The sequence below is a fragment of the Ailuropoda melanoleuca genome, chromosome 11, assembly GCF_002007445.2.
Source record: "Ailuropoda melanoleuca isolate Jingjing chromosome 11, ASM200744v2, whole genome shotgun sequence".
Taxonomy (NCBI): Eukaryota; Metazoa; Chordata; class Mammalia; order Carnivora; family Ursidae; genus Ailuropoda; species Ailuropoda melanoleuca.
The window spans coordinates 69,532,227-69,555,445 of record NC_048228.1 but is presented as its reverse complement, the minus strand read 5'-3'; the positions used below and the strand labels follow the sequence as shown (position 1 = coordinate 69,555,445).

The following is a 23,219-nucleotide window of genomic DNA, read 5'->3' as shown; positions in this document are numbered from 1 at the left end:
ATTATACTAACAAATGCCAAGTAAAACTATTCTTGCTGTATGTTGTGATTTTATTTTGAATTATAGTATATGTTTGTTTGTAGGACATAAAAGTTCACACCAAAAGGCTAAGTTCTCATTTTAGCCCATGCTATAATTTTATCAGAATTGGAGACTTATTTTTCCCAATTTTCTTTTAAAAAAAATGGTAAGGAAGATGGCATACTGCTTATTATCTGTATGACACTAAAATCATTGGTGTAATGTGTCTTAGAGTTTAATATGTCTCAAAAAGCTTATGCATTTTTAGGAGTCTGTAAGAAAGACTCAACAAAATAGGATAAAGCCATTGATTTTTAAAATTAATAACTTAAAAGGATTAAGCTTAGGTAGGGATTGCAGGTTGATATTCCCACTTGGAAATCAAGTTTGGCTTCTGGCTTCTCCATTCCATATAATCATAGACCCAATACAAAGAATTATGTCATGTTCTCATACTTCTGCAATACACAACAACCTACAAACTTTTCTTGAAACCTGATTGTGTACTCTTTTTCCTTTACCTTATTACTTCTTAGTTCTTAATTCTTGTAATGAAGGACACTGGAATGAAGACTGGGAGTGGCTTTTAGATTGGGTTATATACTCAGGGAACTTCTGCGGGCAGGCACTTTCCTGTGACCCTTTTGGGACTGCAGCCCTGTCCACCGCAATACTGCCTTATGCAATACGTGTGCTATAGCCGCGGATGTAGCCGCTCTGCTGGACACGGTTCTGGGTAGAGAATTTAATTTTAATTTACATCCTACTTTGGGTAAGTATTTGGTTCTTGTTCTGCTGTCAATCTTTTGAAAGTGTAATGATGTCTGTTCTATTTTAACTGGTCATCAGGTGCTTTTTGGTGCTATCTTTTGGAAGGAGTGAATATATTGTTACACTTGATTATAGTGAATAGGTAGAAAAGTTGTCTTGATGATGAAATAGTTCGTTTGCAGTGGTCTTATTTCTTTTAACAGAAATGAAAACAAGGTGCTTTGTAAACTGCCAGGTTCTGTGTATTTTGTCTTTTTGCAGTAGTCTTCTGAAACTAAAGAATAAAAAGAAACTCTTAGGGGCTGGTCTCTTGTTGAAAATGGTCACCATGAATGAGTTTTTTTTATATGCGTACTGTGTATCAAAATTATTTTGGTTTCTTTTGGTTATATGAGAAGAGGTATTGTTCCATTCTGGTTTATTTGGTTCTGAATGAATAAGGATTTGAATTTGATGGATGTAGTCTAATGGTTTTTCTTGCCTTGATAATGCACATTAAATATTACTCTTCTGGTACAAATACTGATTTGGAAACAGGGCGTGTATTTTATTTTAAAATATTTATTTGAAAGAGTGTATGTGAATCGGGGGAGGGGCATAGGGGGAGGATCTCAAGCAGATTCCCTGCTGAGCTGGGATGCGAGTGGTTGGGGTGCTCTTGACCAATGAGATCATGAGCTGAACCAAAATCATGAATCGGTTGCTTAACTGACTGAGCCACCCAGGTGCCTCTAGGGTGTGTATTTTAATAATGTGTGTGGCTCAAACTTTTTATGTATATTGTGGTCTGTAGGATATGTTTTATTGATGTTGCTCAAAATCTGCAACTACTGGTTGTATGGGAGTGTTGGGCATTTTCAGGTTGCAGTTTGACATAAAATTTCAGACCAGTTTCTGTCACCGTAAATAAAAAAATATCCTTGTTCAAATTTCTCTAGTACTATTCTTTGAAAAAGTCTGAATTGTCTTTGACTATCTATCCTGCAACTCTGGAGAATACAAATAATATTTTAAGAATGTAATGGGTATCCCAAATATGCAGAGTTAAATTTCTTAGGTAGTATTAGGTACCGAAATGTTTATTTTAGATGGAATGCTATAGAAATTGGAGAAAGGAGTTGATGAGAAATTACCTGGAGAAATACAAATCAAAACCACAATGAGATACTACCTCGCACGAGTCAGAATGGCTAAAAATTAACAAGTGAGGAAACGACAGATGTTGATGAGGATGCAGAGAAAGGGGAACCCTCTTCCACTGTTGGTGGGAATTCAAGCTGGTGCAGCCAGTCTGGGAAACAGTATGGAGGTTCCTCAAGAAGTTGAAAACAGACCTACCCTATGACCCAGCAATTGCACTACTGGGTATTTACCCCAAAGATACAAATGTAGTGATCTGAAGGGGCACCTGCACCCCAGTGTTTGTAGCAGCAATGCCCATAATAGCCAGACTGTGGGAAGAGCCCGGATATCCATTGACAGATGAATGGATAAAGAAGAGGTGGTGTGTGTGTGTGTGCGCGTGTATGTGTGTGTATACATATACACACACATACGCACACTGGAATATTACTCAGCCATCAAAACAATGAAATCTTGCCATTTGCAACAACGTGGATGGAACGAGAGGGTGTTATGCTAAGCAAAATAAGTCAGAGAAAGACCGTTACAATGACTTCACTCGTGGAATCTAAGAAACGGGATCGTAGGGGAAGGGAGGGAAAAATAAAACAAGCAAAATCAGAGGGAGACAAACTACGAGAGACTTAATTTTAGGAAACAGAGTGAGGGTTGCTGGAGTGGTGGGAGTGGGGGAATGGGGGGACTGGTGTTAAGGAGGGCATGTGATGTAATGAGTACGGGGTGTTACATAAGACTGATGAATCACTGACCTCCACCTCTGAAACTAATAATACATTATATGTTAATTAAATGAATTTAAATTAAAAAAATAAATTTAAAAGAGGCAAAAAAACCTAAACTGGGATTAGAAATAACTGTTAAATATAGTTCCTTTCTATTTCTGTATTTTTTTTTTAAGTCTGAAGGTACAATATTAGAGGGCATATGCCATTTTAATCAGAAATTTGAGTGTGGAGAACAGAAGAAAAAGTGTTACAGATTAGGAAGTGGCTTGGGCAAAGAAAGAAACTCAGCTTAATTGAGTAAACAGTGGGTGAGAGTATTTAAGAAATTCGCCTTATGGGGACACCTGGGTGGCTCAGTGGGTTAAGCTTCTGCCTTTGGCTCAGGTCGTGATCCCAGTGTCCTGGGATTGAGTCCCACATCGGGCTCCTTGCTCAGTGGGGAGCCTGCTTCTCCCTCTGCCTGCTGCTCCCCTTGCTCGTGCTCGCATGCGCACGTGCTCTCTCAGAAATAAATAAATCTATCTATCTTTAAAATAGCCTTATTGGAGGAGTTCCTTTGGAAAGGAGTAGAAGACAGGTGGCTTTGTAGCATTCAATACTAGAAAGCCTTAGACAATTTGGAGGATTTATTTCAAGAAAGTAAGGAAGTGCCCAGTAAGTAACATAATTCTGAAAGTGGCTTATAAGTAATATAATTCTGGCAGCAGTGTAAGGTGTGGTTGGAAAAACAAAATCTAAGCTCTTATCTACTAATCCGTTGTTTGAATTATGATTATAAGGATTTTTGAGACAGATAGAAGGAAAAGGACTTCCCCAATTTTCCTGTTATATCTGAGCACCACTTATGTGCATAGCACTGTACTAGATACTGTAGTAAGACCAGGGTCTCTGTATTCAAGGAGCTTATGATCTGAGTGACGTATATATATGAACTAACTATGATACATTCTGAGAAATGTTAGGTTAGTGCTATTAGCAAAGTGCAGTAGGGAATTCAGAGGATAGAGTGGGTTATTCTAAGGTGCAGAGTCTAGAAGCATTCAAACATAATAACTGAAAGATTAGTGAGTTTTCATTAGTAGAAAAAAGGGGAGTATAGAACATAGTAGGCAGAGAAAGCAGTATGAGCAAAACCAGATAGCATGAAAGGAGAATTGGGGTGAATGAGAGATATTATAGGAGAGAAGCCTGGAAATGGTAGACGTAGGGCCACGATGGAGAAGACCTTAATCTTAAACTAGCCTGTAGACATTTGTGTAGGCCATAGGAAGCCATTTGAAAGTCCTCAAGTAGGAGAATAGCATGAGCAAATTTGGTGTTTAGAAAAAGAACTGACAAGTGTTCTTTAGAAATGTAGCCTTTAGAATATAAGGAAGAGAAAAGCGAGTAAGAGACCAGATAAGGAGCTGTTGCAGGACTGTAGGGATGAAATGAATGAGGAACTCATCTTAAACTAGTGAATGGAAGAAGGAGCAGATTTAAGAATCATAATTTATGATCTTTAAATCTTTTTATGTCTACTGCAAAGATACTTTTTTAACTCCTCAATCGAGAGACAAGCCACCTACCAGCCTCTTTAAAATAACTTTTTTTTACTTTTTTTAAAGTAAATTTTCAAACATACTAACCAGTAGATAAAATAGTACAAATGAACCCATGTGTTTACTATAATGCCTCAATGATTGACAACATTTTGATATTCTTACAGTCTTTCATATCAATATAAATAAGGTTTTTGATTTGTTTTTTTGTTTTCGTTTTTAGTGAACTGAAAGGAGATGAAGTTTAATAGGTATAAAAAGTAAAATCACTTATTTGGGTGCAAAAACAATTGTGTAATTATATAATTTGGTCTGAGGGGCAAGGAAAGAGTGACTAGTGGGAATGGGTAACATGTGAAAGAAAAAAAATTGACCCACAACCTCTCTGAAAATATTTTTGTATCTGTACGTGTACACACATGCAAAGATGATTTTGTTTTCCTCCATGGATGAGTATAAGCTTTGTCACTATGTTTTGAAATTTCACAGCTGTGTGTCTTGGTCTATTATCATCTTTTGTACCAAGCATTCATTTGTACCCTCTTAATCTGGAAGCACATATCCTTCATTTCTGGGATATTTTCTTCTATTATGTTTTTACTTTTTCTCTGCTTTCTAATGTCTTCTGGACCTCCTATTCAGGTATTGGACCTCTTACGCTAGTCCTTAAATTTCTTTTCTCATGTTTTCTACCTCTTTGTCTTCTGTTATCTGGGAGATTTCTTCAGTCTTACAACTCTTCTATCCATTTTTTCATTTCTGTGGTTATATTGTTAATATCCAAGATTTTTCTTCAGTATTTAATGGTAGCATCCTGTTCGTGCATGAAATAATGCAGTATTTTCTTCTCATCTGTATCTCAGAGGATATTTATATTAATGATAGGTTGTTTGTTTCATTTAGGTTTTATTTTCCTGCATAGTATGTTTGTTGTTTTTGGCTTACTGACTTTCCTTGAATGTTTATTGATCCTTGGCCATTCACTCATAAGGGAATGGGCCTCTAAAAAGGTGATTGGAAACTCTGAATATAGGCAAAATTTGCTGTTGTCTTTACTGTAGGGCTAAGTTTTTTTTTTTAACAGTCTCACATGTCAGTATCGTTGGGTTATTTTGTTTTTTCTTTTTGTGGTGATTTGATTTTTTCAGGGAATAGATTCAGTGGCCTGCCTAGAGGGTTCGTACTTGGCTGATTCAAATGTTCTGGGAGCTAGAGTTGTCAATTCCTGAACCTTTTGGCGTCCTGCCATGAAAATCATAGCATCTTTGTTTTCTTTTTGCAGACTTATAATTCAGGTTTCTGTAGTCTGCTCAGTTACTATTTTTAAATTTGCTTTCAGAGTCCCAAATTTTATTGTTTTGTCAGTCTTTTTGTGCTTGTGGGTTGAAACAAAATTATAATTTATGTGGTTTGCTACTTTTCCTTTTCTTACCTTAACATTATGTGGCAAATGTTTTCCTAGTTTAAGTTTTTTGATAAATAACATTTTAAATAATTGCATAATGTATTATTTGGGTGTACCACACTCAACAAATCTTTTTAGATATTATTTTGTTTATAAGGTTAACCTTTTATAAATAATGCTGTGAAGGGCAGTTGAAGGAAATTTCACAAATTTTTGGTACACTGGTGGCATAATTTGGGTAAATATTTAACTTCTCAAGGTTACAGTCTTCATTCAACTTTTGTTTGGATATGTAAGACCTCACATGACTTTGTTTTTAGAAAATCTGTTATGGTGGGGTGGCTGGGTGGCTCAGTCGGTTAAGTGTCTGCCTTTGGCTCAGGTCATGATCCCGGGATCCTGGGATGGAGACCCGCATTGGCCTCCTGTTCAGCCGAGAGCCTGCTTCTCCCTCGCCCTCTGCCTACTGCTGCTCCCCCTGCTTGTGCTCTCTCTTTCTCTGACAAATAAATAAAATCTTTAAAAAAAAAAAAGAAAGAAAGAAAGAAAGAAAGAAAGAAAGAAAAGAAAGAAAGAAAAAGAAAATCTGTCATGGTATCTTAATAGTCATTTCTCAAAATATTATGTTTAAAAAAAATAGTCTCATTCTGGTTAACAAGTTTTGAGTCTGTAATTCTGAGTGCAACATCTAAAGACAAATAGGTGGGTGCAAGTTGATTAGGAGAGTTGCTAAAATGGCGAAGATTTTCAGAATTAAAGTATTTTACAAAGAAATAAAGGAGAAAAGAAACCTGAGGAGACAGAAGCAATTTTTACATGTTTTAAGAATGTACTGTGTCTTCCTGATGCCTTTTCTTGCCTTTCCTCCTATTAAAATAATTTTTCATTTGTGCTTTCTTCTCTCCCTTTCTCTTTCCCCTCTTCTGCTTCTCCAACTCTTCTCCTTTTCCCCTTTCCAGTTTTTAATTGGGTGTTGACTGTGCCAGGAAGCATCTCTGGCTTGAGTAGGGAGGGGAAGTGAGCATTATAGACCTTGACTTCATAATTTAGAGTTTTTCTGTGTTAATGGGAAAAGTAGTCATTAATTAGATAACTGGGCCAAAAATTATATAGTTATAAACTCCAAGTCCTATGAAAGACTTTAATGTACCATTTAAGCTGAGTCCCAAAACCAATAAAAAAATATATCACTTATTGCATGCGGGGCGCTGTTTTTAGGTGCTTGGGATATAGATTTGAATAAAACCTAAATGCAGTGTGAATCCTTGTAGGCCATGATAAATTTAGGTTTTATTTTGCTTGCATTGGGAAGCTCTTGGAGAATTTTGAGCAGGGGAGACATGAGTTGATTTACGCTTTTAGTTAAGATTGCTTGGCTATATATAGAGAATGGTTTTCCAGAGGTAAGACTAAAGCAGAGAAAATTTTAGCAGAAGAGTTAAGAAGTGGTAGTAGGTTTAACCTGCTGGGGTGGACATAATCAGTGGTTGAATTTGGTATTATCATAAAGGTAAAGTTGACATAGGATGGTCGTATCTATTGGATAATTGTTAGGATTTCTTTTTTTTTCCTTAAGCAACTCAGTAGATGATGGTGCTATTTACTTATGGGGAAGTCTTGGATCAGATTGGGGGATAGTGGAAAACCAGTAGCTTTGTTTTGACCACAGTAAGTTTGAGTTGCTTATTAGATACATAAGACATTGGATATACATTACTGAAGCTCAGGGGAACAGTTGAGACCATACTGTCAACTCTCAATATTCCTGACATTTGCAGGAAGAATATTGCATTTCTTTTTCTGTGTTCTCATAGCATCTTTTTCCCACAGTTACTTTTTTTCATAGCATTTATTGTATTGCTCTGATTGTTCGTGTGTCTTGTCCCATGGTCAAGATTTTGTTGTATTTCTTTCTCTAGTCTCAGCATCTGGTAATAGATTTTTAAATAATAGATGATAGCTATTTAATGTTTGATGAGTGAACCATGTTTATTTCCCCCTTCATCACGTTCTGTCAGTTTACCTTTCAAGTGTCTATCAAATCCATTTCTTACTTTCTATCCTCATTTTCTTAGTGCTGATCCTCCATTATCCCTCACTAGGATCTGGACCTTTTTTTTTTTTTTTAAAGATTTTATTATTTATTTGACAGAGATAGAGACAGCCAGCGAGAGAGGGAACACACAGGGGGAGAGGGAGAGGAAGAGGCAGGCTCACAGCAGAGAAGCCCTGATGTGGGGCTCGATCCCATAACGCCGGGATCACGCCCTGAGCCGAAGGCAGACGCTTAACCACTATGCCACCCAGGCGCCCCGGATCTGGACCTTTTAAATGGACTTTTTAAAGGAGTGGAACTCTAAAATGTCAATGTTAAGCCCTAATTATATGAAGACACCCATTAAGGATTGTGTTCAGCGGTACTAATAAGAGATCTGACTTTAATGGCTTAAATATATTATTTTTCTCACACAATGATTATGTGGAAAGTAGATGGTTTCTGGCATTGAATCAGTGGTTTGAATGTATCAGAGTCAAGGTGTCTGAGATTTTCTTGGCCTTTGCCTCATAGGGAAAGAGAATGATGCTGAATTTAGACTGAACAGTAGAATTTAAGTAGGACATAAAATATGGTGTGGCGTTACTCAAGTGTAGGGCAGCTTAGTTTAAATTTAATAAATTAATGATTTAAGATAGGAAGGTGAGTGTAAAAGAGAGCACAAAGAAGAATTCCCCAGTGTAAAGGAGTATGACTGGACCATACTGAAAAGCTCTGCTAGGAGCAGAAAGGATGGCTGAATCTGAGAGAGATTATGGAGTAAGTAGATAACTGGTTTGAAAGTGAATATAAAGAGGGAAAAGAAGTTATTAAGGAGACCGATAACTACCTTCAAGCTTCTAGGTGTACTGAACTGGCAGAATGGTGGTACTATTGATGATGGAGAAACAAATGGTATGAAAGTGCAGGAATAGGTAATTAATACTCGTGTTGGAGCATATCACAGTCTGAATAGAAAATGGTCAGAATGGCTAAAATGGCCACTAGTGGTTTTTTCTGAATGGTAGTAAACATAGAAGGGGAAAATTCTTCAAGGCTTTCTTGAACTCTGAAACATGGAGTCATAACCAAGTATCTTGGACTTATTTGTGGCAATTTAAGGGAATTTATGAAAGGACTAAAGAGTATAGCTTATTGGACTTTTCAGTGACATTAGTGTGAACTTTTTTTAATAGTTGGGAACATTTTGATCCCCTAATCCATCTTTGGTGCTTTTCACCTAATGCTGTTCTAAAATAGGGTAATTTTATTAAATATTCAGCAACAAAACAGTCTTCATGCTTAAATTCAAACCAGATGTTATAAATTTATTTTAACATGTTTAGTGTATTATGTTTGAGTGTTCTATTAAATAAGCTAATAACCCTTTTTTTTAAGGTACAGCAGGGAAGAACTGGAAATTCAGAGAAGGAAGCAGCACTTCCATCTACAAAAGCCGAGTTTACTTCTCCTCCTTCTTTGTTCAAGACTGGACTCCCACCAAGCAGGTTAGTTAGACAATTATAGCTCCAGATATTGAAGGCATTGGTATCTTTATTTTGTATTAGGACTGTAAAGTATAAGAGTGCTGAATGTTTTGGCAGAAAAACTGGAACATTCTATGTTGTTTTAGTACCAAATGAATTCTCTGTGAAAAACTCTTCTAGGTACCTTCCCATTAAAAAAAAAAAAAAATCTAGATAAGCAATAAATGAAGCATGGTATGTAGTCACATGTATATAAAAAGTGAATCTTACGTTCAGGAGAGATGGTGATAACAATGGTCTTGCTGTTTTCTGTGCTTATTATTCTTACATAAAGAATTATTGGACTTTCTAAGTCTAGATCTATTGACCTACATGTGTTTTACTAATTTTAGTAAAAGAGACTGTAGAGACTTCGGACTGGACAATCTTTCAGATTAAAACCATTTTCTTTTCCTTTGGTTTGTTTTGATAATACCTAACTTTGAGTTCCACAAGGTACCAATTGTAAGAGGCAGATGCGCTGGCAAGTGGTTAGCCTGTTACTAGGAAAATGGTAAAGGGTAAGCTAAAACTAGGGAAGTTGGATGTTAGCTTTTTAATTTTGAGTTAAAGATGATTTATCAGGTATTTCTCTGGGCCTGAAATAAGTCAGTAACCCACCTGTTACTAGTGCTCAGCTGGATCATTTACCTTTTGTGGTATTGCTTAAGTTTATTTTATGCAGTTTTCTGGTTTCATTATTCTGCAATTTTGAATTGCTATAAGAGATATTTCATAATATACAAATGCAGGAATAGACAGTATGGGAACATGTGGTTTAGCCCTAAGATAAAGATTCCTGAAACTTTCACCCAAAATTAAATGTCACAAAGCCATCTTGGATTTTGACTGTCTCTTCTCATCCTAACAATTACTAGTCATGGACATGTCCAAATATTATTTAAACTAAATGAAATCTCATCAAATGTTTGGCTAAGAAGTTACGATAGCAGAGGAATACTGATCCTTTTAATATGTAGTCTTCTTTTGTTTTTTTCGTATTTTAAAAAAGGCCACTCTCATTCATTGAGTTTATCATGTTCTGCAGTACAGAATGATGTGAAGAGCTTTGACTCTGGAGCTCGACTTCAGGGTTCAAATTCTGGCTCTTTAACTTACTAGCTCTGTGTCCTTGAGCACACCCCCTGATCTTGTTCTTTCATTTCCTGATCTGTAAAATGTAGTAATAATAATCCATCCCTCACAAGGTACTTACGTATATTAAATGATTTAATTTATGTGAAATGTTTTAGAACAGTAGTACATACATAGGTAATACTCTATAGATGTTTGCTAATTAAACTATTTAAAAATCAGTAGCAGGTTTTCTGTTATTTTGCCTGCCCCCTCCTTTTTTAAAAAACAAAACAAAACTGAACGACCTTGGGCAAGATTATGTAGGGCATTCTACCACTATTAGGAATTTGGCTTTTTCTGTAAGTAAAATGGGTGTCACTGTCAGAGTTTGTGCAGAGGAATGAAATAATCTATGATAGGTTTTTTTTAAGTCTTAATTGCTTTATTAAGATCAGACCACAGAAGATTATGGGCAGAAACTGGGAGGCCAGTTAGGAGGTTGTAACAGTTATCTAGGCAAGAGGTCACTTGGACCAAAGTGGTTGTGGTGCAGGATCTTTTACGTCTGAGATGGAAGAGACTGCAGGAGGAGTGCTTTTCGGGGGAAGAAGACCAAGAGTTCAGTTCAGGACATAATAAAATGGAGATGTCTATTAGACCTATAAGTAGAAATTTTGCATAGGAAGTGGATATATGGATTTGGAGTTGTGGGGAAAAGTATGGGCTGGGTACAGAAATTTGGGAGTGATCAGTGTTTAAGTAGCATTTAAATGAAGTAGTGAAAATGAATTAGATTGTTAAGGAGGTAAGTATTGATAGAGAAGTGGTAAGAGGAACAGAGCCTTGGGGTGCTTCCTTCCAGGTCAGAAAAATAAGGATGAAGGAGAAGGAGGAGATCCATAGAGAAGAGTGACTACTGACATAGGAAGAACACCCAGTGTATGTCTTGAAAAAGATGTGTTTCAAAGTAGAGGAACAATTAACTACCAAATAATACTGATTGGCCAAGAAGAAGAGGACTGAGAATTACTTTTAGATTTTATTTATTTTTAAGATTTTATTTAATTTCTACACCCAGCATGGGGCTTGAACTCATAACCCCAAGATCAGTAGTCATATGCTCCACTGACTGAGCCAGCTAGGTGCCCTGACTTTTGAATTTTAAAATATATACGTTGCTGGTGTTCCTGATCAGGATCATTTTTAGTGGTATTAAGGTGAAGTTTGAAAAAAAGACGTTTTGGAATGAATTCAAAAGAGAGTGGAAGGAGAGGAAGTAGAATGAGAAAATATAGACAACTTTTTTGAGGATTTTTTTCTTTTGAGGGGCAAAGAAATAGAACAGTATCTGAAGGGGAATGTGGGGTCGGGAGAATGTTTTTTCTAAAATGATAGAAATTACAGCATGTTTGTAGACTTAGGAGCCTGAGTTACTAGAGGGGATATTGATGATGCAAGAAGCAAGAAAGGACAGTTGTGAGAGCAATGTCCTTAAAAGTCAGAGGGACAGGATGTAATAGGCAAGGGGGGTGGGGTTAGGCGTAAAAAGGAGATGGACAGTTCACTTATGGTAACAGGAGAGAAGGCAGGACACAGTGAAGGGTGGTGGGTAAGATAATATTGATAGGAGCAACTGACAGCTCTCTTCTGATAGCTTCAGTTTTTCCCAGCACACAGGATGCCGACTTACTGGTGAACATGAGGATATGCGGAAGTGGGTGTTGAATGTTTGAGAAAAGAAGAGAAATTCTGAAATACTCATTTAGAGGTGTGTGAATGAACTAGGGGAAAGGAGTAGGATGGCTAGGCACCACCGGGAGAGAAACGTGCCGTCAAGAGAAGGCTTTTTTTCAAAATGGGAGAAATTACAGCATTTTTATATGTTGATGGGAATGAATTAGTAGAGTGAAATATTGACACAGGGAGAGAGACGGTACATTTCCAACTTTTTGGAGGTTAATGGCTATGGGTTTAAAATGAGACGAATCAGCTTGCTTGGATATGTTTCCCCTGCCCTTGTCAGGTGTTCATATGTTTGTGAAGATTAGCTAGAGTTGGATTTAACAGGGGTTACAGTTATACCAGGGAAATATGACAAAGGAGCAAGAAAGGTGAGAGGGTCCTTGAAGTGATTATAATGATGGATGACCATGGATTGAAAGAGATGGAGAATACTGGCTTCTGGGGGACAGTAAAAAGGAAGTAAAGAAATGATAGAAACGTTAGCAGATCTACCGCTACTACCAAAAAAGTGGATTAATTGCCACCACAATCTATAGAAACATACCCAACATGTCAATATTGTCACTTTTTGATATAAAGAGTAATAACCCATTGCTCATTAGGAAACTTTGTTTTCTGGGTTCATCTTGATCAGAAGCATACTTTTGTTCATTGTGAAATATTTCCCCTAAATAAATATTTGTGTTTTTTCTGTTTTAGTCTTTGTATTTATGGAGGTTAGAGAGACATGTTTGAAAGTAAAATTTTTTGACTTTAGGGAAAAGACAGGAATGTCACTTAAGACATGATAGAAACTACACAACAAATAGTAATGAGCTGTACTACTGACCTTACCACTGTATTTCCTTTGTTTAAAAATCTTAGATTGCCTTATTAATGTGTAGATGACTGTTGGTATTTTTGCACAGAACTTTTTTTATTGGTTCTTTGTACTTTATCAGTAGAAATGTTAGGTTTCTAACTTTCTTTATTGCCAAGCAAATTGGCATACTTGAGTAAAATGTTAATGTTTAATATATCAGAATGTTTTGCTTAATCTTTAAAAGTTTTTGTGTTATGTCAAGAATGTACAGCTTGATACATTTTCACAAGCTGAACACTCATGTATTGTTCATCCAAATTCTCCAGTTGTTAACATTTGTCCATGTTTGCTTTATAATTTCCCAAAAATATTTTCCTTTTTGAACTATTTATTAATTGTGAACATCATGCCCCTTCAACCTCTAAATACTTCAGCAAGTAAGAACAAGGACATTCTGTTATATAATCATAGGACATAGTTATCAAAGTGAGAAAATCTAATAATGAGCCAGTACATTAATACACAAACCATAAATATAGCTAATTATTTCAATAATGTCTTTCATGGAAGTTCTTTTCTTGATTTAGCCCAGGATCATCCATTATAATTAACTCTTTTATCTCTTTATTCTTTAATCTGAGACAGTTTCTCAGACATTCTTTGTATTGTTGACTCTGGATTTTGATGAGTACAGTCCATTTGTTTTGTAAATCATCCGTCAGTCTGAGTTTGCCTGATGTTTCCTCTTTATTGGATTCAGGTTCTGCTTTTTAGGCAGGAGACTACATTAGTGATGTTGTGTCCTCAGTGCATCAGCCTGAAGGTAGATGATGTCATTTTGCCCCATTATTAGTGATGGTAACTTTAGTCATTTAGTTGTGATGGTGTTCTTTGGGTTTCTGTACTGCAGAGTTACTATTTTTACTCTTTGTATTTAATAAATAATCTGTGAGGAAGCTGTATCTATCCTATTTCTTCTTAAACTTCCCAAGAATTTTAGTATTCATTGATGATTTTGGCTTTCTCGCATTACTACTATAATGGCTGTAAAATAGTGATTATCTAACTCTGTTATTTTTCTTACATTAATTAGTTGTCATTCTCCTTTAAAAATGAGCTTTCCCACCTCCTCCACTTATTTATTATCAGCTAGACTCACTAGTTTTTATTTTATTTGTGTGTTTATGGCTTATAAATATGGTTTATTTGTATATGTAGTATATAAGCTATATATGCATGACTTATATATACTGTAATTCATATCGATGCTCAGATTGTTCCAGACTTGCTCTGTGGCAGCCTCTTCAGAGTGGCTCCTGTGACCTTTTAATTTTTCTCCGTTTTTTTTTATTTTGTATTCTTTTTTTTTTTTTGAGGATTTTTTTTTTCTACTTTCTAGCTTTACCAGATGTTCCTGGCTTATCTTGTGCTTTATCTGCCCCTCCCTGGAAGCAACCATTTCTTGAAAGCACCTTGATGCCTTTTAGTGGGAAATGATGATTAGAAACCAAGATCTTGGCACCAGTTAGCTCATTGCTGTTGGAGTGCCACTGTTTCTAGGCTTTTTCAGCTGGGAGAAAACAAGCAATTTCAATATGAAATTGCCTTATGTATAATTTTAATCATGCAGTCATCATGTTTCTTTAATTTCACATTTGACGCCACAGGTTTCTACTTAACGTTTCCTCTTTCCATCTTGCATCTTTTACCGTTTTACCGCATTGAGAACCTAGTTCCCATCAACTTCAGTGTATGTACTTGTTTAATCCTAAAAATACACATAGAATAGATTAGGACTTCACCTGCCATTTAAAACCAAACCTATTAAGTAGAATTCAAGATTTCTTTGGAATTATTTTTTTCTTTTCCTTTTTTCCCTAGGCTGAGGGTATATAGACATAATAATTCAGAAGTTTCCTTCAGAGTGGTTATAGTAATCATTAAAAGTATAATTTGATCCATTGTTTCTGTTTGTATTCAGCTTTTCTTTTCCTCCATGTTTATTGATTTATTTTTTGGATATATAAAACATTTAACAGAGTCCCAAGTATACTCAGATTTGTCACTCTTCCCCCAATTTCTTTCACTCCTGTTAATAACTAACTTCATTTTATCTAGTTTCTGGTTTATTCTTCCATCATTTCTTTTTACATAAATAAGCAGACACATAAGCATATATATTTTTCCTATAGAAAAATTTTCCCATCGAAAAAGTGTCTTAATAGCCCTTTAAAGGACTGGCAAGAGTGTAAATAGCTGAACTGTTTATGGAATTTGTCACTATGAATAAAATTAACTTTCTTTCGAATTTTATTTTGAAGGAGTTATTTTGAAATGGAATTTTATGAAATATATATAGTGTAGGTTTTATAAAACACATCAGAGTGTTACTGTTAGCTGGTACACTATTTGTACCTGTTATTGAAAGAATATAGGAGAGAAATACCAAAGTTTTGAATAAGGTTTTGTGAAACCACAAAAGTTAATGTTACTCATAAAAGCACAGAAAGTTATTTCTTGATAATATATTATAACCTGATAAGTCCTTGGTTCTTATTGTGCATTTTGACATCATATTGAAAAAGATTTCTAAAAATATTCTAGAGTTAATAAAGTGTTGATGACACATTTATATTTAAATACCTACTAGCAGTTTTAGTACCACAGAGACTTGAAGAGAATGATATAATAGGAACATGCTAAAGGACTTTAAGTATGTCAAAGAAAAGAAAAAAGACAGAACAAGGGGGGTCAGAGACAACAATATGTAAGAAAAAACATAGAAAATTTATCTCACCAGAAACAGCACCTCTTCTCAGTCTCAGACAAGTACTGCCTCCAGAAAAGCCAATTCCAGCGTTGGGAAGTGGCAGGACCGGTATGGGAGGGCCGAATCACCCGACCTAAGGTAAGGCTGTTTTTAAACATTGGCTACTCCCTGATGTTTAGATCATCAGTGTTGTTTTGTCTAGTAATAAGATAATAAATTTTGATTAGATTGTACCATATTTTTACCCCCTCAATTATGCTTTTTCGTTATAGAAATTGAGGGTTTTAAAAATCATGAGTCAGGCCCTGTCACCTCACACCTTGCCTGTCATGTCTCTGGCTTTTTATACTACATTATAAATTGCATGGAACCATGCTAATGGGCCCTCGATAGACGTTTTTTTTTCTCCCTACTGCTGCAGGTTTAATTCTTTTTTCTCATATCACACCCTGCTAAATCCCTGGGTGTTTCTCATTATTTGTTGAATAAAATTTAGCCTTCTGAGTTAGTATTTAGAACCTATAAAATTGAACTATACTGAATCTTTCCAAATGTTTTATCTCAACTACAGTGCATAAAGCAGCCATTTCATTGAGTCTACCAGCTGTCTTAGGAAGTACCATCTCTTTTGTTGTCACTGTGCTTTTACTTCTGATTCACCTCTGCAGAATTATGGTTTGTGTTCTAAATCTTAGAGTTACAAAGCATGCTGCAGCCTTGGATGGGTACTATATACTCTCTGAGCCTGTAACATGGGAATAATAATTTCTACCCCAAGGGATGTAGTGAGAAGCAGATAGATTAGATAGGATAGTGCATTGCAAATAGTAATCAGTCTGAGCAATTAACAGGTTGCTTGACTTGGACATGTAGACTTAGGTACCTCCCTAATTGGCCATTTAAAGTTTTAAACAGTGATGGTATGGGGGTGATATTTTGTTTGCATTCGTTACAGCATTTTAAGCTTTCTTCCTGGGCAGGTTGATGCTGAATTATGTGCTTTTAAATATTTTCATTTAGATAATGTAAGTTATGATCAGATATCTTTGATGATAACAACTAAAAGAAAGGCAAAGGAAGGAAATACTATCAAAATTTTATTTTCTTAAATTTCCTTTTCTTTGGGGTCTTTATTATATATTCTATATTATATAATATGTATTATATATTCTCCACGGATAGTAAGGATTTCTAGTTAAGTTGGCTTTGATAGGATCTCTTACTAGGAGAGAATAAGCTTAGTCATTCTCAAAAGTGGCTGTTCATCTCAAAGTCAAAAATATCTTGACTTTTTTAAAGAATATCCAAACTAGAAATATAGTAATTAATGCAGATAGAAATATATTATCTATATTCTTAGAATAGTCTCAGTTGCATGTGTTACTTTAACAGGGTATAGAATGAAAATTTGCATATCTTACTATTTTAAAAGTGTACTCATTGATGTTTTTCATAATATTATATGATATTGATCTTAGTTTTTAAAGATTTTATTTATTTATTCGACAGAGAGAGACAGCCAGCGAGAGAGGGAACACAAGCAGGGGGAGTGGGAGAGGAAGAAGCAGGCCCATAGCGGGGGAGCCTGATGTGGGGCTCGATCCCATAACAATGGGATCATGCCCTGAGCCAAAGGCAGATGCTTAACCGCTGTGCCACCCAGGCGCCCCTGATCTTAGTTTTTAAAACTAGAATTCCTGAAGCACCTGTAGAAATTTCAAGAGTTATTTTAAATAAAGTTAGATCTGAAAGTGCAGAGTGGAGTTTGTGAATCTTTTCACATTTAATATTTCTGTGAAACCCTAAAGTTTAACAGGAGTGCTAATAATGTAATTTCTGTATAATAATTAACTTGGTTATTATAGCATACAGTGCATAGAGAAACTCTTTGATTTATATTTAACCTGGCCAGCAATCTGGACAGCCTGTTTATTGATCCCAAAAGGGCCAGACGATTAGAACTTTCATTTTCATTGTTCTGTTGTTGAAATGTATCAGTAGCCATTTTTGTAGGTAAAGAATAACTACTTTTTTAAACTTACAGCAGTTTCATGGCATAAGTACTGTATTTGAACATTAGGTTTGGTTTTGTGCCTGTGTCAATTTAGGATAGTTCCCTAAAATCTCTAGGCTTCTGTTTGTACATTTTTAACATGACAGGCTGGACTGTGTTATCAGGAAGGCCCTTTCAATCATGAGAGTCTTTATTTTCTGGCTAGTCCCTAGTTTACATGGAAAAGGAGATCTGAGAAAGTAGGGCATTTATCCCAGATTTTCTGCCTGTTAGTACCTGCAGTTAAGGCAGATTGATTTTCATAAGCAAAGGCACAGAAATACTTAAATCACTTATTTTTAATGCAATTTAAAACTTTATATATGGTTCTTTTGCTACTATGTCAATATCTGAAATTCCTTTTTATATCAATCATTTGACAGAATTTTTTTACTTAAAATAGTTGTGCTTTTAATATAATGGTTTATTTCTTGAAGTAGGATAATTAGCTTATAGAGACCATATTCTCATAACTGAAAATGATCTATCTCAGTGTTTATACTATTACTCCCCCACCCCCTAAATTTTGCTTTGGAAACACAGAAAGCTCCCATTCTGACATTGTGATTGGTCTCGGAATGTAAGTAGTGGGAAATTTGACACTATTTTCCGTATATATTTTGTGCTTTTGAAAATTCAAAAGAAAAAACTCTAGATAAAAACTGTTGTTCTCCTTTCGAATGGTGTATGTGTGCGTGTATATATGTGGACATACATACATACACTTACAGGATAAAAATGAGATGCTAGCTTTTGTAGTTAACAGAAATGTAGGTAGGGGTTTTTTTGGAGGATGGCTTAAATCTCTTTGTAAAGAGCAATTAAACAGTGGTTGCAATCCTTATTGTAAGTTATTTGGAGACTCAGACTTCTTATCTCATGTGTGTTCCTATTAATTTATATAATATAGTGTTCTTCCAACTTTTGATAAATAGTACTCTTCAAGCTAACTGTATTTGTGTAACAAGGACATTTTATTGATACAAGTTTGTTTTATAAATTCAAATTTGTGATACTAAGCCAATTAGTAGAAGAATAAAGCAGTTTTAATGAACACAGAAAATTGAAGTTGGCAGTGTGGATGATTGCTGTAATCTTATCCTAATGTCCAGTTTGTGTGTTTTGTTTCCATTTTATAAGATTGAATTTTGTAAAGTAATTAGTTTCAAATTCTAGGTTGTCCCACTAAGCTTGTTTTTTAGTATTAATGCTTTTTAACCAGACTCTTGAAAGACGAATAGTGAAAATTGCTTAATGTAGAATCACTAAAATATTTAAACCTGCTTGCATTTCTTGTAACAGACAAACATAAAACTTACAATAAAATTGGATGTTAAATGGACATTCAATCTAAGATTGACCTCTTCATTTGTTCTTTCACTGCTTATTATTATGTCTTGATGAAGTAATATACTGAAAAGATGTACCTGTACTTTCATGGCATTTGACTGAGCACTCTGAATGTGGGTTGCTGTATTATCTAAGATTTTATGTGATTGGACATATGAAGGCCTTTATTTTAAAAGATTCCCTGTAGAATGGTATCTTTTCCTGATTTAAAATATGAAATTAAACATAAATATGGCAGGTTATCCTATATCTCAAGCTCTGCACAAAAGTGAGTAAATTTGGCTTCCCTAATGAACACATTTATGTCCTCTAGTGAGTCAAATTTTAGCATAGTTCACCTTTAAGCCTTCAAGGTTTTTTGTTTGTTTTTAAGATAGTTTTAAAAAGTAACAACATTTAAAAAATTCAGGCCCCAGGGAATTAGCATGGAAAACACTTTGTAGAAGAGGTGAACTTTGTAGTTAGTCATACCTGAGCCTGAATCTTGGTTCTGGCACTTTACGTCACAAAAGAGCCTTTTTCTGTATCTGTGAAAATGAAACTAATTGGACTTACACCAAGTACTTGTGGATTAAATGGCTTCTATGGCTGCAAAAGCACCTGTTGCAGGGTACCCAGTAAGTATTAGTTCCCTTTGGATCTATGCTCCCACTGTAGTCTCTTTAATGGTAGTACTGATAGACAATAAATTACATGCTCTGAAAACAGTTTTAAATTCTGTGATTTTTATTTTGGACATATATTATTATTATTATTATTTAAAGATTTTATTTATTTATTTGACAGAGATAGAGACAGCCAGCGAGAGAGGGAACACAAGCAGGGGGAGTGGGAGAGGAAGAAGCAGGCTCATAGCGGAGGAGCCTGATGTGGGACTCGATCCCACAACGCCGGGATCACGCCCTGAGCCGAAGGCAGACGCTTAACCGCTGTGCCAACCAGGCGCCCCTGGACATATATTATTTTTTAAGACCACATTTTTTATTAATCTTCACTTGAAAAATAGAATACATTAAGTTTTCTTAATAAACTGTTTGTCGTAGAGAAAAGTATTCTTGTGCTTGTGAAGGTAAAAGAAAAAGTATTAGAGGCAGTCCTGTGTGACTCCACAAAACTCAGAATTCATCAGTATAAAAATATATATGCAGTGAACGACATTACCTTAGTTATCAGGCCTTGGTAGGTATGACCTTATATTTGTTGAGTAATAAGGAGTTAAGTATTAATTTTTATCAACTACTTCAAATTCTTTCTAGAAGAAAATACAATATAAGTGTCTTCCTTGGGCGTGCCTTTAGTTGTAGTCCTCAACTATGGCTATGTATTGGAATTACCTGGGAAGCTTCAAAAAATTATGGATACTTAGGCCCTGGAGACTGAATTAAATAATCTTGTGTATACTCTGGGCATTGGGATTCTTAAAAGCTCCCAGATGATTCTGATGTGTAGGAAGCTTTGAGAACCACTGATTGAGCGGTGGAATTCTGGCTTGGCATAAAGATTATTAATTGATTATTAATCAAATATTTAGTGATCACCTTGGAATATGAGGTAAAAATGATAAATTTAGTAGGATGGAACTGATGTTTGCATAGCATTTTATAACCTTATAGAGCTTTTTCTTCTGTGTGAGTCTCATTTATATTTTCTGCTTCTTTGAAAGTCTTTTTGTTGGTAGCCAATATCAAAGATGTATCATGCTGTTTCTGTTGCAAACAGATTGGTGGTTAGTATATTTGCCAAACTGGAAATTAGAATCCTGCACATGTTATTTTCCTTACATACTTTCTCTGCTCATGTTCTTCCCTCCATTTAAAATGTATTCCCTCCCCTCCTACATGGCTTAATCCATTCTACATGTCTTTCAAGGCTTATCTTTTTCCTACCGTAGCTTAAAAGATGTTATACCAATATCCTTGCAGAATTGTTACAGGCATCTATTTAGCTGTATGACCTGAGTTAGACAGTGATCCTAGTGCATCTGTCTTAACTTGGGAATATTTAATAGTTACCTTTAGGTTTTTCCCTAGAGATTAAATCCTTGAACTATTGCTGTTGCTGTGCAGTTCTTATTAGGAGCTCTTTTGTGAGAAACATGCATGGATTTCTTCAAGGATGTGTGATTCATTCATTCTTTTAGAATAGTGATTGAGAATTTTGAAGCAGTAACCCCTTTGAAAATTTGCTGCAAACTATGGACTCTTATGCCTGAAAAATACATGTATACACTTGCAAATATTGAAGTTGAGGAACCTCCTGATCCCTCAGTATCCCACGTGTGCTAGTTAGGGATTCTTGCTCAAAAGTACAGTTAAACCCAGGAGCTTGGGTGGTTCAGTCAGTTAAGCGTCTGCCTTCAGCTCAGGTCATGTTCTGGGATCCAGTCCCATGTTGGGCTCCTTGCTCATCAAGGAGTCTGATTTTCCCTCTGCCTCTTCCCCCAGTCATGCTCGCTCGCTCTCTCTTTCTCTCTCTCAAAAATAAATAAATAAAATCTTAAAAAAAAATGGTTAAATCTTGAGATCAAGTCTTTATCAAGAGGGCATGTATTCAGTGTTGTTTTGCTCACTTGATTAAATTACTTTTACTGAATTGTGCATTGTTACAGTTCACCCAATATTGAGGAACATTTTGAGAAACAGCTCTGTGAAATTCACTTACGTTTTCGTTGTAGTAATATTGGAGACTTTGTCCCTATTTGTTTTTCACAGCATGAGATTGCTGTCCCTTAGTGATGGGTGTGAAATTAATTTCATGGTCTCAGCCACCACATATTTCATGGTTTTGTATTGTTTATTTTGCTTTTTTGTGTGTGATATTGAATACTAATAAATCATGTTTGATTTTAACGTTACTCTTTCCTTTATAATGAGTGTAAGTAAGTATTGTTTCATGAAACTTTCAGTTGTTTATATATGTTTACTGGATTGCTGTGCAAAATGTGTTTCTTAAGTAACTATATTTTGAGGTAAAAAATGTTTGAAAACTGTATCATACTTTGTCTTAACATGGACTCAGGAGAAATTTTTTTCTCTTTATTTTCATCTGGAAAATGGGAATAATAGTTGCTACCTAATAGGGTTATTATGAAGAGTAAATGCATATAAAGTGCTTAGAACAGTGTTTCCTAGCACATAGTAGGTGCTCAGTAAACACTAGCTATTATTACCAGGAAATGCCATCTTTAGAGCTAATGCTTTGTTTTTATCTTACACACATCAAGACTTTTGTTATTAATGGTGTCCTTTATTTAGGCTGTTAAAAAATGAGAAGCTCAGGGATAAATTTGTGACAAAAGATTAGTAACTAATTCTTTGTCTTCCCTTGGTCCTAATTTTGTCACTTTTAAAGTTTTTGTTGTACTTTGTAAGCGGCTTACATCAGAATCACCAAAATGTATCATTTTAATTTAATTCCATTATAATTTCAGAGATATTTTCACATTCATGAAAGGTAGAGGCTCTTGTGAACATCCACTGCCTGCATTAAGCTTGTAGATTAATGAGACTTCAGATATCCATTGTGGTTAGTTTCTGTCTCTCTTCAGCTTTTTACCATCCAGTATAGAGAAGAGAATCTTGATAGCTACATTAGCTATTCTGCCTTATTGAACAAATGTGTAAGCAAGTCCAGGTAAACTTGTGCTATGTGGAAACTCAGGGTACAGTAGACCCTTATAGCGAAGCTCTATTAAATCTTTTTATGCATTGGAATAAAAAGTGTTTCGTTAAAAATTTTCAGAATGATATGGTTCAACAGCATTTTACATAATGTGGCATCAGAATAGCAGATTGTTAATTACTCATCTCTGTTAATTATTATGTACTTTGTTACTTTGGTATATGCTTATGTATCTTGTCAGAAGATATTTCTGAACAAAATGGTAAAGTTCACATTTCTGATTAAGGTAAATCAGTTTGTGTGGTGAAAATCCCTGGACAAAGTGTTATTGTGGAAATTGCAGTTTTCTGGATTCCCTCTACTGATGCACATTTGTTAAGGCTGGTTTTTCATGTGTATATTTTTAGAAGCTTAGTATTTGCCACTTGAATCTTCAGTGAGTAATCCATTTAAAGCTGAAAAATTAGACTTCTCTGACCATATTTAAGACAAACTTTAAGGAATGAGTACTCTCATGTGTCCCAGAATATTTGAAAGCAGAAGTCTTTAGAAATCCAGGGTACATAGAAATCTTTCGTTTGGGCACAGACATTAGAGTATTAGATCTAGATTTAAGTTTTGCTACTTTAACAGTTT

The 23,219-nt window shown here is 35.3% G+C and overlaps 1 protein-coding gene across 26 annotated transcripts in view; it reads left to right on the top strand.

The window, feature by feature from the left end:
- The window catches only part of FIP1L1 (factor interacting with PAPOLA and CPSF1), a 75,578-nt gene that overhangs the window by 16,933 nt on the left and 35,426 nt on the right, over positions 1-23,219 (top strand). For 9 of the 26 annotated variants that reach the window (XM_011225234.3, XM_034671809.1, XM_011225235.3 and 6 more), the window contains one exon: positions 9,040-9,149. In XM_011225234.3, coding sequence (XP_011223536.1) covers positions 9,040-9,149 — 110 coding nt within the window. Of the gene's footprint in view, positions 1-9,039; positions 9,150-15,589; positions 15,698-23,219 lie in introns of all 26 variants that reach the window. The other 17 variants (XM_002919402.4, XM_011225232.3, XM_002919403.4 and 14 more) reach the window with 3 other exon arrangements.